General features: G+C 50.8%; 1 protein-coding gene across 13 annotated transcripts in view; it reads right to left on the minus strand.

Annotated features, from left to right (window-relative positions):
• Positions 1–524: 524 nt before the first annotated feature.
• Positions 525–15,149, minus strand: part of MSI2 (musashi RNA binding protein 2) — a 360,027-nt gene continuing 345,402 nt past the window's right edge. For 3 of the 13 annotated variants that reach the window (XM_080682346.1, XM_080682353.1, XM_080682345.1), the window contains 2 exons: positions 7,528–7,682; positions 1,759–3,404 (listed from right to left, as the gene is read on the minus strand). In XM_080682346.1, the coding sequence (XP_080538472.1) occupies positions 7,575–7,682 (108 nt within the window). In that variant the 3' untranslated portion in view covers positions 1,759–3,404; positions 7,528–7,574. Of the gene's footprint in view, positions 3,405–5,734; positions 5,808–7,527; positions 7,737–15,149 lie in introns of all 13 variants that reach the window. The other 10 variants (XM_080682351.1, XM_080682349.1, XM_080682350.1 and 7 more) reach the window with 9 other exon arrangements.

Consider the following 15,149-nt stretch of genomic DNA (forward strand, 5'->3'; position numbering starts at 1 on the left):
GTGTGAGGAAGGCCACAGACCAGGTGTGCGACGGCTCCGGAGCGGGGACCACGCGCTGGGTCATCCCCGGGGGGAACCGGGGATGGGTCCGGGAGCTCATGCCCCTCACTCTCCTCTGCTTGGAAGGAGAGGAGCCTGGGGGTCCCAGGCAGATGGATCTGGAAGCCAGAAAGTCACCCGGTGGCTGTTTTATGATTCCGGGGAAAAGCCATCGGCCAAGAGGGTTTCTCCCCCAGGGAAGGCGAAAGGCGGTTCCCATGTTCGCCATTGAGCTTGATTGAGACGAAGACGAGGCTGAACGTCAGTGCGAACGAAATTTACAAAAATCTTTCAAAATGGACTGCTAGATGAGTGGGGGGACTAACGTGAACCTTAACCTAGGTAGCCACATTAAAACATATCAGATTCCACGAGATTTGTGCTATGGGCTACTGGGTCTCTTCAAAAGGTATTATAAACATCTAAAACATATTCACACAGATTATCAATTTCTTCTGAGCATTCTTAAAAAAATATTTTTTTTTCTCTTAGTAAAATCATTTTAATATACCATGCCTCCCTCTTTTAAAAAATAAATTAAAAAAATCCAGTTTTGCATATCTAGCATTAGCATTTAAGGTAGTATGGCACACCCCTTCACAGTTGCGGGGTGGGGTGGGTGGGAGTCTACAAAACGCCGTGGAGTCTGCCGGCATTTGAACATCGTGAGACCTTGGGTTAGTTGAAACCACATCAGATCAGCAAGAAATAAAATGAAAACTTGAAATCGAAAAAAAAAAAAAATTAAAAGGAATAAACTGCCCCCAAATTATTAGCCTTTTTTTTTTTTTCATAAATAAGAGAAAGTTCTATCCTTACTGGTCCTAAATCTGAATAACTATGTCTAAATTTTTAAACCTTAATTACGTTATACCTATCAATATGTACTAGAAGAAAGAGGAGAAAAAAAGTCACTATACTAGTACCAGGACAGCACGCTTACAAGATAGCCATTTTATACATTATTAACAGACAGTGATCAACAAAGAGTCTCCTGTGAGGTGATGGGGATGCAGAGAAAGGCAGGGTAGTACAGTACATCACCAACATGGACAAAACAGTAATTGAATTCCCTAGTCTAGACACTGAGTTTCTGGGAATTTACTGTCTCTTTTTGTTTTGTTTTTTTCTTAAATAAAATGTCTATTTTGTTATTTTGTCACTTGAACAAGTTTGGATATTTTAAAAGCGCCCAGCTTTTCGCGGTAACCTTGTTGTTTGGTAATCGAAAGAAAAACTTCCCCCGCCCCCGCCCCCCGCCAAAATCTCACCAAACAACTGGAAAAACAAACAACATGATTATTTTTAAGTGTTGTTGTTTAATTAGAATTGGAAAAGGCTCTTTTTTCTTTCTTTCTGAGTGAGCATTTTGGAGCCTTTTGTCTGAAGATGCATTTGCCCTACCGTGTCCGTGAATGTCTACATTAGTCTACTTTGTTAGTAAAATTTATAAAAATAGGAGTGCAGCAGCTCTTTATAATAAATGTCGCATTCAGTGTCTCATACTGGCTGTGCCTTAAGTACCAAATTTATAAACGTAACAATTTAAAAAATATTAATAAAACGGCAATATCACATTTTAAAAAAGAAAAAAATATATATCCACACTACAATATGTTTTAATGCCATCTATTGAGTTGTACTTCTATAGTTGCTGTTGCCGACCTATTACCAATATTAAAAAAAAGTTAAATTAAAAAATATCCTTCATCATAAGTATCTCTCCCCAACCGAGGACCATATATTATAACAGCCAAATGCTAACATGTGCAAACAGGAAACTGTCAGTTTTTCCCACCAGTCACAGTGCAGCGATGTTTATACTTTTTATTTTTAAAATTCTGTTTACATCTACAATAAATTAAAAAAAAAAATTCTTCCATAGCCTCTCTGGTGATACTTGCAGCACTGAGGTATTAAAAATAATATATAAACCGAAAGGTTGCTTTCCTAATTTGTAAATAGAAAGTGAATGGAGAAAAGGTTTCATTAATGCAGGCTTATCCACTCCTGGCCTGGGGGCCCCAGAGCTGGGGGCGGGCAAGGGACAGGGGGAGAAGAGAGGCAAAGGGTCCCAGGGCCCTTTGGAGGTGCTGAAATGATTGGACAATAGAAAATGATCAAATATTTAAAAATTAAGACTGAAAAAGAATGTCTCCCCACCCCTCCCCTCCCAAGCCAAACAGATGTGCTTTGAAACTTTAAATATGTTAAATATTAAAATTGTAGCTTTGTTTTTAAAAAACGTCTTGGGAAAAGCGGTTTTTCATATTTTAAATAAAAATCTAACTAGACGGTAACATTTGAAGCTGTGCACAGACGAGAGGTTAATATGCTGGTATGACACTAATCGAGTCTTCCACACAGACAAGAGGAGCTACAGTGTTCAACTCTTCCCGGGTCGTCCTGGCAGCTGGGTGTTCTTCAGCCTCCGCCACTGACTGGCTTCTGGGTCCTTCCCCTCCTCCCTCCACAGAGCATCGAACTGCCTGGGACCGACTCCCGCACAAAAATATTTTTGATTCTCTCTTTCTTAATAGTTTCTATGTAGTTAATGGAATTGTATTTACAACATTTTTTTTTTTAGAAGTCACAATTTCAAAAAACCTTATATCACCTCTTTCAACAGAAAAAAAGCACTTATAGAAAAGGAGGACACTCGAAACATGGTCATCCTTACCTTATTGCCGAAAATAGATATACTTAGGTTAACAAAGAGACATCACCAAAAAGAACTGCGTAGCCTGTGATTAGCCTACTTCATCTCACCCCTGGGACAACGCCAGTGGAAAGCCAATGCCCGCCTTCCCTGCACACTTCGCACCCGCGCTTCCCCCTGTGCGCTCCAGTTGCACCTGAAAATCCATACAGTCTCAGAATTGGTACCAAAATATTGAGAGTAATATTACCATCTCAGCATCCTTTAAAAGTGAGAACAGAATCAAACAAGCAAAAAAAGTTTTTTTTAAAGAAAAAATAATACCTTAATATAACAATTATACTATGGTTAGCTTTTAACTAGATATTAAAGCTATATGACTACTGGACTAAGTCAAAATCACTACTAAATGTGATTCAAAGAGACTTCAAAGGAGAAGGGGCAAGAGAGAAGGGGAAGGGAAACCATCAAGAAAAACAAAAACAAAACAAAACCAAAATCATGGTTATATACACAGTGAAAAGCTGTTGTCTTATATTACAGCAGACTCGTGAGATGATGAGATGTGTCAACCCTCGATCCGAAGCGAGCCATCTCTGGTTGGGATGGGGAGTGAGGCTGGTGGGGGTCCAGGTCTGATGACATCACCTAAACAAAGGGCCACTCAGAAACTTCGCCCAGTCTTGCCTGGACATCCAGGTATGCTCTGCAGGGTACGGAAGGTCAGGGTGCCCGGAAGAGAACATAAAAGTGGAGGGTGGGAGGAGAAACAAGTGTCAGGCAAGTATCCGATTTATTCCAACTACGCTTTCACAGTATGACGCCGCGGGGCTCCTGGGCATGCTTGAAACTGGCCTGGCTAACAGCTTGCTGGGGCACAGCTCAGGAAACCTGACATCGAAGCCGGCCGAGGCCGAGGCTGGGGCAGGGCAGCGAGTCAGCCCGCTTTGCTGGTTGGGTGCAGAGCTGTGGGGTCCCTGAGGGGATGGCAGGAAGTGTGGCCCGCCCATGTGGTCATGCTGGTTGTGGGCTGGACTGGTGGACTGCACGCCGACCAGCGATGCTTTCTCTGGTTAAGCGTCTGCTCTCAAGGCCACCATGTTTGAAAAATGTCTGCCTTTATTAGCTACCCATCAATGACGGTCCAGAACTGAAAATGCCAATGCCCACTAAAAAGATTCCTAGGAATCAAGCTAGGAATCAAGGCCAGGACATTATGAAACATCCACAATGAACCAGCTTTGCTTACAGGAAATAGAAACAGGCCCAGCAGTCACGGGCGTGAGAGCTGAGTCTCCCTGAATTGGCGGGGGGGGGGGGGGGGCAGGGGGGGAAAGCCTGGGCCCCGTGGGGGATGGCACTGAAGCGTGCCTTTTGGTGCAGCCATGTGGCTCAGTTGGCTCCCTTCATCCATTTTTTTTTTTGGGGGGGGGGGGCGGGTTGCTACCTCCACTCTCTTTGTTATTTCCTCCTTCTGTGGAAACTGAGTCCTAGAGCTGGATGGAGGATGGGCTGGGAGCAGCCTTGCCCCTCCCCCCACCCCATGGAAAGGCTGGGGTGGCCTTGGAGGCGGTGGCCAGAGCCCTGCACCACCCTCCTTTACCAGGGAGGGGGAGCGCTGGCAGCCCCAGCCCCGGGCCTCCCAGGGATCTGCTGCACCTGGTGTCTGTGCAGTCCCCTGGTCATGTGACCACAGAGGGCTAGAGCCACCTCAGTCCCCAAAGTTCCCGGATCTCTCAGTCGGCCTGGCTCTCAGAGGACCTTGCCTCCCTCTGGGGCCCCGACCTCAGCTTAATTAGTGGTGAGTAGCTCTCCTTCAAACTGTTAGTGGCCTCTGGCTCCACCATGGCTGGGTCAGTGCTCTAAGGGCGGTGGAGGTGAGGGCTGGGGAGCGTCCACACACGGGTTTATTGGGTTAAGAGAGGCAGTTGAGTTAGTTGAGGTGATTCCTTAGCAGCAACGTTAGAGAAATCCAAGAGAAATTTATGGAGCTCAACTCAACTTGGTCCCCCTCTACGAGAGAGGAATCTTATGGACTACAAACCAGTGGCAACCACCTCCAGCCTGGCTCCTCCCGGAGTGACAGGCGCTCCGCCCCAGCTGGGGCTTTCTGAGTGGGCCCCATTCCCAGACTTCGCTGTCACCTCCCTCTTCCCGAGAGAAAGACCCACGTCTCAAGGCCCCCACACTAACCTGCTGCCGCAGGACGCACTAGCTTCCCCAGAGCACCCCTCTGGTTTCCTGGTCTTCCCCCCAGAATGGCAGGTTCTCATTTTCAAATGAGAGCGTGACAAGAGGCTCCCTCCCTGACTGCCCCAGCCTCCCTCTCCTCCACGCCACCCCTTCCATGGCCCGTCAAAGTGATTTAAAAAATGTTTAATTAACTCGAGCTCAGTTTAAAAGGTTAGGAAACTGGCAGGGATCCAAGCCCGTGTTACGCAGGTGATATCGTTAATTTAATTTGCTTTTTGAGCGGTAATCTGGATAATTACTCAGTAGTTACTGGCAAAAATGTTTTCTTTTCACTCAAAGATGCAGTCTGGCCTGTTTGACGGCAGGAACCCCATTGTCTGAGGCCAGGAGCTCTGGGGAGCTGAAAGGCCCAGCACCCCATGAGGTCAGCTCCCGGGACCCTGGGGGGAGGCCTGGCAGGAGCCCAGCGTGTCCCTGCCTCCACTCCCCTGGGACGGGCACAACATGTGATCGCCTTCCAGTTTCCCACACTCTTGATTGTATTTCAAGACAAAGAAAGATGAGGAGTGGGGAAGATGAAGAAAAGGAAGCAAAAGAACCAAACCGAGAAAAAAAAGACAGTCAATAAAAAGTGTGTGGGGGCGTCATGATTAAAGCTGAAGGAAGGAATGAAAGATTAAAAGATTGGATTTTTTTTACCCCCCCCCCCCCCCCAACTAGAAAGGTCCAGAGAGAGGAGAGAGATGGATGTGATGAGACCGGGCCCGTGCGTACTGCATGCCCAGGGCGCACGCACTACGGACACGCCCGGCAGGGCGGAGACATAGGCAGAAAAGGTAATACCTCAGAGTGAGATGGCAACGAAAGCACCTGCTCAATGGTATCCATTTGTAAAGGCCGTTGCAATCAAAGGTCCCTAAAATTGCACAATTGTTAAGGTCATCAGCACGCTATACATGGGAACAGATTGTCATATTCTGGGAAAGGAAATGATGTCTGGGACTAGACTGTGGTTGCCAGCATGAATATGTAATTCTGAGACACCGTCCCACCCCGCCGGCCCCGCTCCCACTCCACGCCTGTCTGCGTGCCCAGGGGAAAATCAAGAGCCAGATTCAGAGGGGCGGGTGGTGATGGGAAACCGAGGCTCAAGCCCCAAATGCGAGGTGCTGTTGCCCTGAACCCCTGGGAGGGCGAAGATAACAGTGTCTCCGGGCTCCCGACGGCTCCAGCTGGGGAGAAAGCAAGGCCTGTGCAGACCAGAGGCGATGCTATATGGTTATTTCTGAAAACAGCCCGCAGGTCAGAGAGACCCTGGTGTTCGAGAACAAACAGGGCCCGTGTTTCTGGGTGCTGAGAATGGGATGAGCTGTGTTCTACGTGGTGAGCGAGGGTCTCCCAAATTGATGCAGCTCTCAGCTGAATAACAGTACTCTGGATTTGGTCCTACAGCTGATCTGAGGGGTTTTGACATATCAATCTACTGACTTAAGTGATATTGGCTTGGGAGTGGAATTGAACAAGGACCCAGACCACAGAGGCCAGGGCTGGCAGGAGTGGGGTGTGTGTGTGTGTGTGTGTGTGTGTGTGTGTGTGTGTGTGTTGGCAATCGGGGGCAGAAACCCAGAGGCCCTGGTGCCCCACACTGTCTGCACTTGCTCTGTTCTCCCCAGCACAGGCCCTGAGGCAGGGCTCTCATGACAAGGATAGGAGCTGGGACAGCAGACACTCCCATCTTAGCTCCAAGCCAAACTACCTCCGAGGCGCCCAGGTTGGCTAGGGCAGAGGTTGGCTGATTTTGTTTTCCAAATGGAAGGGACAGCGAGTGAGTGGGCTCAGGCACATTCATGCTCACACACACCGGGAGGGGAAAGAACAATACAATCTGAAAACAGCATGCAAATCTGTTAAGCAAATTTCTATGGCCTGGATTAGTCAGATTATAGAACCACAGAGCATTACAAATATCCAATGCATTTGGCCTTGGTGGGGAGGGCACAGCTAAAGAACACAAGTGGGAACTTACTTGGAACCTGGAAACTGTAAGAAACATTAGCAAAGGAAACCTCCTGGGGAGGGGGCCTGCACCACACACCACGTCCCAGGCACCAGCACCTGCCGCTGGACCTGGGGCCAGGGGAGGGACTCTACCCACTAAGGCTGCTACCTTGAAGTGGGGGCTCCACAGCTCCGAGGTCTCAGCCCACGTGACAGTCTCCAGAAGGCAGAGATCAAGGACCAGGGGCTGATACTGAGGACTGAGTGCCACCAGGTGACATATCCTATTTCCATGAATTCTCAGTCCTCTGAGAGAGGCATGCTTATTTTTGTTTTGCAGCCAGGGAAGTGGTGGGCCATATAAGTAGCTCAAGGTGGCATGGGCTGAAGGTGATGATGTGGTGCTCTGAGCTTGCCCTGCCCACGCTCTTTCCACTCCATCACGTGGCGCAGCCCACAGGCGCTCCGGTAACACCTGAATGGAGGAGCTTCAGCCCGAGGTGGCTAAAAGGACGTGGATGGGGACCCACCACCTTCTCCTTGGCTTCCAACTCTGGGCTTTCCCAGCACACCCTCCCCATGGGCCACAGAAGATGGGCAAGAAGGAGACAGGAAGGCAGGGGAAGGCAGGTACTTACAGCTATGCCATGGCCGAAGCCGGAGCCCGGCTGTGGGCTGGCCGCACTTATGTAATTCCCCACTCCGGAGTCCTGGCTGGCAGGGCCGTAGAGATCGGCGACAGGTCCTGGGCTGTTGGCCCCCGGGAAGCCTCCGGGCCGCGCCGGGTTGGAGCCTGCCGGGGAAGCGGGCGCGCCAAAATTCGGTTGAGCACTGTAGCTATTCAGGACTGGTGTGCAGAGAATAGAGCTGGGTATGAGGCCAGAAGCCAGGCATGCACCGGTCATTACAAGCCAAACACTCGAGAAAAACAGCTGAGGCCCAACTTCTAACACTCAACCAAGGCCATGCGGAAACATCAGCAGGGACTCAAGAATACTCAGCCCAGGCTACTACTAAGAAGCTCGGAGCTCCAAAAATAGAATAAAAAACAACCATTCAACACACTACGGCAATCAACCGGAGGGTGCTCCATTGCCCACCGAGTTATCACAATAGAAATAGAGATATATATGGAAGAGAGAGAGAGAGATTTTTGTTCACATCTGATTTGATGCTCATGCAGTCTTGTCTAGGTCTGGGCACGTTGAGACAGCATTCACATCCCATGCAAACTACAAAGGAACTAGTTTTAGACTACACATTGTGTTAATATTGATATTAAAACGTGACAGGAAACAAAGCAATTTGTGTCTAGGAAAAAAAAATCTTCGGGGAGGGGGTTTTTGATTTTTGTTTCACATTTTCTTTTTTGTTTGTTTTTGGATCCATTAAATGACAAATTTGTTTTGTTTTGTTTTTTAAAAAAGATCTCCAGCCCCGCACCCAACCACTTCCCCCCTCCCCACTGGCTACTCCCTCCCCACCCACCCCTCCCACTGATATCCCTGCATGAAAGTCGTCCATACAGAACGAGGTCGAAGGATGGGATATGTCATGGAAAATCTGGGCATCTCAACAGAACCGGAATGATGGTGGCAGAGGGTTCCCTTTTGGGGTGGAGAGCAGGGGATGGAGGGAGGGGGTGGGGTGGGGATGGCAAATCTGGAGGCTGGGGCCGAAGTTGGGTGAATGCCAATGATATTCTATAGGACACCCACACACTCACCTCCTGCAGTAGAAGGAAAGGGGGGATTTAAACTTTTTTTCCTTTTGTTTAAAAAAAAAAAAGACAGAAATATGAATGCAGAGCATACTGACTGAACCAGTTTATAGCTAAAGCATATCTGACTGAAATGCCTGCTTCCTGTTAGTTCTCTTCAGATATAAACTACAGACTGACAAAAAGAGCTAGGAATGTACCTTTGTGACAGCAAGTGGGGACTTTGAGCCCCCCATCCCCAGAGTGGTGGGTAAGGGGGAGCAGGAGGAGACACAGCCTGTGCCCCCCACCCTTAACCTCCCCAAATTCCATCATTCCCTCCCCCGTGAGAGCCACGGCTGTCAACCAGGTTAATTTAGTCTCATCTTCCTGTCCCCTTCGTAGCTTAAACATTTTCTTTTCCAGAATGGGGAAAATTTTTTCTTTTAATTGCAAAGGTTAAGTTCTCATTGATTTTAAAGCTCAAGGTGACTGGGGCTGGTGACTTCTGGGCGACAGCTAACCTGTCTCCAAGAACCAGACCAGACCATCTGGGCTCCATTCATTTCCACGGCTCCAAGGGGCCGAACCTCAACATCTCCCTTCTGCCCCCTCAGCATTCCCCTCTCTGCCCGGTGGCCAGGTGCCCTCAATGGCAGAAGGAAAGAACATGTGCACCCCCTCTTAGTCATGGCCTTGCCCCAGGGGACTGTGGTTGCAGTCCCCGCTTCTGGTGGGGCTGGAAAAGCCAGAAGTGGATGGATTTTTACCAACCTGTCACTGGGAATGGGAAGAGACTGACTGACCTTGCACCCAAGCCAGACTGGGAGGAGGCTGGGGACAAGAAGGTACAAAAGAGACCAAACCAAGCTGCTTGGCTCCTGACTCAGCAGAGAAAAGGGGAGCTGCTACCTGGGATGCCTGCCCTCTGGGCAGGAGGTCCCAACGTGAGGCCCCTTGGAAGCTGTAGCCGAGAAGTGAATGAACTGGCTGATGAAAAGAACAGGTTAAAGAGAGAGAAAAAAAATCACAGAGGCTTAGAGCAAATAAGTGGCTGATTTGGGAATGCTCTGGCAGACAAAAGGGACGGGGCTTTTGAATATAGAAGATTAAGCTTGCAGATAACATTTGTCCTTTCTCACTCAGGGAGGCAAGTATCAAGCCGAGATGTTCAAAAGGCAGAATTATCTTGGTCTAACACACTTTTTTTTCCTCTGGGCTAGGGAAAGTGGCGAGCGCTCAGACCGCGGACTCCTGGGTCACCCAGGCAGCTGACCCCCCTCCTATGCAAAGTAACTAACAAGTGGCTAGCCTGTTCCGTTTTAGGGGTGGTGGGGCCACAGTGGAAGATGGATAGATTTTTTTGGCAGATGAGGATCTAGGAAGACAGTGGGCAGGCCCACCTCTCTAGAAGCTGGGCTGGGAGAAGGGAGCTTGCAGTCTCGGCTCCCTCCAGCAGGAGGAGAACTACCCAGAGACCGATCCACTAGCAGAGGCAGCCTCGGGGACAGGATGCAGCCCGTGGACAGAAGGATGCTGTCCAGAAACGCCCCCTCCATAGACTCAGAGACTAGAGGGCTGCAGGTCTTCTTCCCATCCCTGCTACCTCCCCCGCTCCTGTGCGCCCAGGCCTGCAGTTTAAGAGTTGGTCTGAAGGAAATGTGGCCATAAGCAGCTCTTAGGCCTGTATAACCCCTCCCCTGCTCAGCCATCTTCCATCAAATGGCACTAAAGGTGCTGTATTAGAATGCAGCTTTAAAATCCCAAGCCCCCTACTGTCATATACACTTGCTGCTCACAAGGCCCGAGGCCCATCTCAAAGCCACCTTGCAGGTGTCCCCCAGCCAGGGTGAAGACTGGGCATGGTCGCAGGCAAAGAGCAGCCAGCTCTGGGCAGGTCTCCTTTCTCCGGGCTTCTGGGCAGTGGAACCTGACCCATCAATGGAGGGGGGCATGGAGGAGACGAGCCCGTGTTCCAGCCGACAATTCCCTTCCTCCCCCTGCATGTTCAAGTCCCCAAACAAGCCCTCCAGAGTCCCAGGCATCTGGGAAAGGCTCCTAGCAAAGGGCTCTGGCTGCTGGGGGAGAGTGGGGACCACCACTTTGCAAGCAAACTTCTCAGCAGCTGTTGTTTCTGTGTGCAGGTGGGAAGGCCTTAGGGGCAAAGTGGTTTCCTTCTCTGGGGAAGTTCATACTGAACGCTGGCTGGCTCTACAGGAAAGGGGGTTACTTGAGGACCACTCTCCCTCCAAGCTATGACCTCGAGAGGAGAGGCAGGGGGAGAAAGCACAAGGCCGAGGTCCTGACCTGGGTGTATTTTCTGTGAAGGCACCTCAGTTTTCTGTCTTGATGGAGGGCACCAAGCACCAAGACTCATTTCAAGGGGCCAGAAATGGTCCCCCACACTAGGATCAAGTCAGGAAAAGGGGATGGCACATCATTCTTAACTGGCAAGGGCACCTTGCTACTGACTCGGTGGAGTATGCGTGTGTGCGTGTGTGTGTGGTGTAGGGTCTCAGTACATGTTGCTGAATAATTCAGTGCTGAGATTTAGCTATGGGACATTATGATTCCTGTCTCATAAGAGGACAATGTCTTGCAAACATCCTGGCATTTCTGTAGCAGAAGCTGTGAGTATTAAGGGCTTGGCCCAAGCCCTGCCCCAGGCTGGCAGTTTGGGGGCTCACTGTGGGGAGAAGGGTTGTTTCTCCATCAGCTGCTCTGGGCAGCACCCACAGTAGTGGTTTAATCCTGGGTAGGTTCCTCTTCACCCCTCACCCCTGTCCACCAGCACCTTCTGTGCTTTATTTGTCTAGCCGGTATGCGCAGGGATGCAACTGTGATGTGGAGAGACGGGGCACTGGACTTGGAGTCAGAAGACCTGAGTGTGACCCTAGCCCTGACCTTGGTGTCAGACCCTCACCTGCCAGAGTCCTGGTCTGTGAGTACCACCCGCCTTCATCAGCCTGACTCTCAGCAGGGAAAAACAGAAAGCGCTCTGTAACTTGTCAAGTTTAAAACAAATACACCTATTTTTGAAATAGTGGCGTATGCAGAGCCCAACAACACAGGTACCATGTGCAGATTTAGGAAAATACAATTCACTTGCCATACAAATCAGGAGGTGATTTACAAAAGGATCCGATTCGTCCACCTGGTGCATGTTATCATCTCTGATCTGAAGAAAGGACTCAGGGGGGATGGCGGGCAGGAAAGCAAGGACACTAAATCCCACTGAGGCCAGCAAGAGGGAATACATTTGAATTAAAGTTGGAGGCATTTTGCATTGAATAAAAGAAGGAGCTTCTTGCCCATGCAGGAAAAAAGAACACTCTGACCCAGGAAAGCCAGGGAATCTTATTCCTGAGACCTTGACCAAGGGCTATCCTGCAGGCTTAGACCCTCAGCTAGACCTCACTTAGATCAAAGCTCTGGACACCTTGTCCTCGGGGTTTGGAGGCAAGCCCGGGGGATGACTGCCTTCTGCCTGGCACATAGTCTGCCCACCTGGGCTCTGAAGGGGTTGGGCCGAGAGTGGAATTCCTCATGGAGGTAGGGAGGTCCTGGGAGAGGCAGTGAGTCCGGACAGCCTCGCTGTAGGTCTAGGAAAGGTATGGGAGTCCAGCTATTTCCGTAGGACCCCTAAGGAATGCCCCTGGGCCTGCGGCAGAAAGCTAGTGCTCAGGCTGCGAGGGGCACCCCTGGGAGGGCACTTCTACTCTAAGGCCTGAAAAGTGGGTGATTATTGACCCAGAGAAAGGAACCGCTTACAGATGACCCCACCCCACATACCTGAGACAAGCCAGGTCCTGGTTTGGTGGGTCTCACATTTCCCCCAAAGGCAGGGCCAGCCCTCAAGACAACTTCAGTCATTTGCTTTGTGACTTATCTGCTGCTGCCAGGCTTAGTCTCGGGCAGGCGGCCCTGCTGGCCCCTGGCACATGTCTGGGACCGAGTGTGTGTTGCTCAGAGCGGGGCAAATGCAACGATGGCCCGTCCTCCCGGTCCAGTTCAGGTGATGTACTGCCCACACAGTTCGCTATGCCATGCTTCCTGGGCCAGGCGGGGGCGCTTGGGCTGACCCGTGTCATGACCCATTCCCTGCCCCAGCCCCCAACACAGTAAGGACGGGAACATAAGCTTGTGTGATATTCTTGAGGCCAGGGCTGTGTTAACTCATCACACTGGATTTTAGGAGTTTCTTTGTTTGTTGTTTTAGAGAATTTAAAAAACTGGCTGAAAAAAGAATGACTAGAGGGGCTATGCTGATAGGCTGAGGCCAGAGTCACTGTCCCTCCGACACTCACCTCTAATTTGTCTATATTGTGATTCTATCCGCCCTTTTAAAAACTCCACGGCACAGAGACTGTCTCCCCTATTAGCAAGGGACCCCTTAGGGCAGGGTGTGTGGACAGGTGGGTGCTCAGGGTCTCATGGGACCCTGTTCTCCAAAGCCAGAGCGACCCACCCCTATTCCCCCACGATACCTGGGCCTCAGTGGACGCTGGGCCCAGAATGCCAACTGGCTGTCAACAGTGGAGACCTGCATCGTCCCTCTTCACAGCCAGCCACTCCTTACTTGGGAGCTCTGAAGAATGGCAGCTGGGCACCCCAAGGGAACAGAGTTGGGGACCTCACTTTGCAGTCTCCTTATTGTGCTCTCTGAAGGTAGTGCCACTGTAAACACACACAGAGGATCAAATGGGAGAGGCCACCATGAAAAGGTAAACCTGCTCCCGATAAGGAAGGAGGGACCTCGCTGTGGGCTGTGACAGCTGGTCTCGAGCAGGGCGGGGGGTTCCACTCCAGCAGTCCGCCAGGCCACTCTGTCCCAGCCATCCTTCGAGAGCTTAGCCTGAAGGTGGGAGGTGCAGACAGAGAGGGCCAGCAATTACATCCAGCCTGGGAACCCTGTATGACACACTCAATTAAAATCAAACCAGCTCCGGGACCAGATGCAGGGACAATCAATTTTATATACAGTAATTTCTTAAGCTCTGATGAAAGTCTATTTCAGAAGGGACAGAGAAGAAACACTTTAAAACGGGGGAAGGCTGAGGAGAGTACGGCAACGGTATTTCTGTTTTCCTGCCTCCGTATCCAAACAGATATATTACCGAGCGGCATACACCGGCCTGGAACCAACAAGTCTGGACATATCCAGAGATGCCTGGCTTATCTCATACCCGGCACAGCACACCCAGGGAGTGTTTGCTCATTCGCTGGGCTGACAGGGAAGTCGGAGTCACAGAAACACTCCAACTGTCAGTTACAGTGGTGCCCGTCTCAGAAGACTGCAGTTTCTGTTTGTTCTCTCAAACCTAACCAGCTTCAGACGGCTCTGGCTGATGCTGTGTCTGCCGGCTAACGCTGGTGTCTCTCCAGCGGGGACTTGATGGACAGTGGACCCTAAGACTTGGGCCTAATGACTTTGAAGAATGGTCCAAGCTTCTGGTGACATCTCACTCCGCTAAAGAGATAACTTCACTCCTGCCTGGCTCTAACCCCCTCCCATCCCGTGTTAGTGTGAACCCGGAGGTCACACCGCCACTCAGACCACTGCGGGGAGAAGGCTCCCGACGCTGGAGTGGGCCCATCCGGGAGGCTCTGTGGCCGGGACGATGTCCTTTATGTTGAGGTACAATCTCAACAGAAAGCAGCTCCCTCTCTGCCTATCTTGATGCTCTTTGTTATGGGCCCTGATTTGGGTCTGTGGGTGTGTCTCCTCCTCAAAGGGACCGGGCCCAGTTGGTTAGGGAGATGGTGATGGGAGGAGGGGTCAGCGGCTGGTGGCCACAGTATACATTCTGGAGATGGGGCAGCTTGAAGGGCCTGGGCCTGGTGGCCAAGGAAACCAGGCTTTTGTCATGAGGGCCAAGAAGGAGCTTTCTGGAGCCACGGTGAGGCTCCCATTCCTCCCAGACCCAGGGGACCTGGGGGACAGAGCTTGTTTGCATGTGTCTAAGGAATGAGGGGAGAGGGGCCCCAGGAGAGGCAAGGCCACGATGCGATGCGAGGCTGAGGCGGAGGCTGTGTGACCCTCACTCTGCCAGTGTGAACTGTCTGCCGGGGCCACCGCATCTCCAATGAAGGGACTCAGCAGGCTGCCCTGCTCAGGTCTTCAGTCTCAAACGAAAGGTGGGGGGCCTGACCCCGTTCAGGGGGTTTCAACAGCGCCTCCTCCCTGAGCCTCGAAAGTGCTTGGGAAGACGAGGGGAAACCAACCCGGGAGACAAATATTTATGGTTTGGCTGAAGCAGGTGGTGTTTTAACACTCACATCCTGCTGCCTGTTCTCTAAATTAACAGGTTTCAGATTCCAAACCCACGCAGGTTAGAACTTGCAAGGAGCAGCAGATGGAGAGACCCGCCCGAAACCACCAGCCCCCATGAAAGGCTGTACTGAGCCGCCGGCAGCTGCACACACAGCCCTGGGGAGGCAGGTGCGCCTCCATCACCAGTCATCTAGGCAAAGGCGGGGTGGGGGTGGGGGTGAGAGGGTGGCCCCCACGGGCGATGACAGAGCCTTTGCTTCCTCATCCCCCCACCTAAGAATCACCAG

Source organism: Plecotus auritus (genome assembly GCF_963455305.1).
Source record: "Plecotus auritus genome assembly, chromosome: 7".
Taxonomy (NCBI): Eukaryota; Metazoa; Chordata; class Mammalia; order Chiroptera; family Vespertilionidae; genus Plecotus; species Plecotus auritus.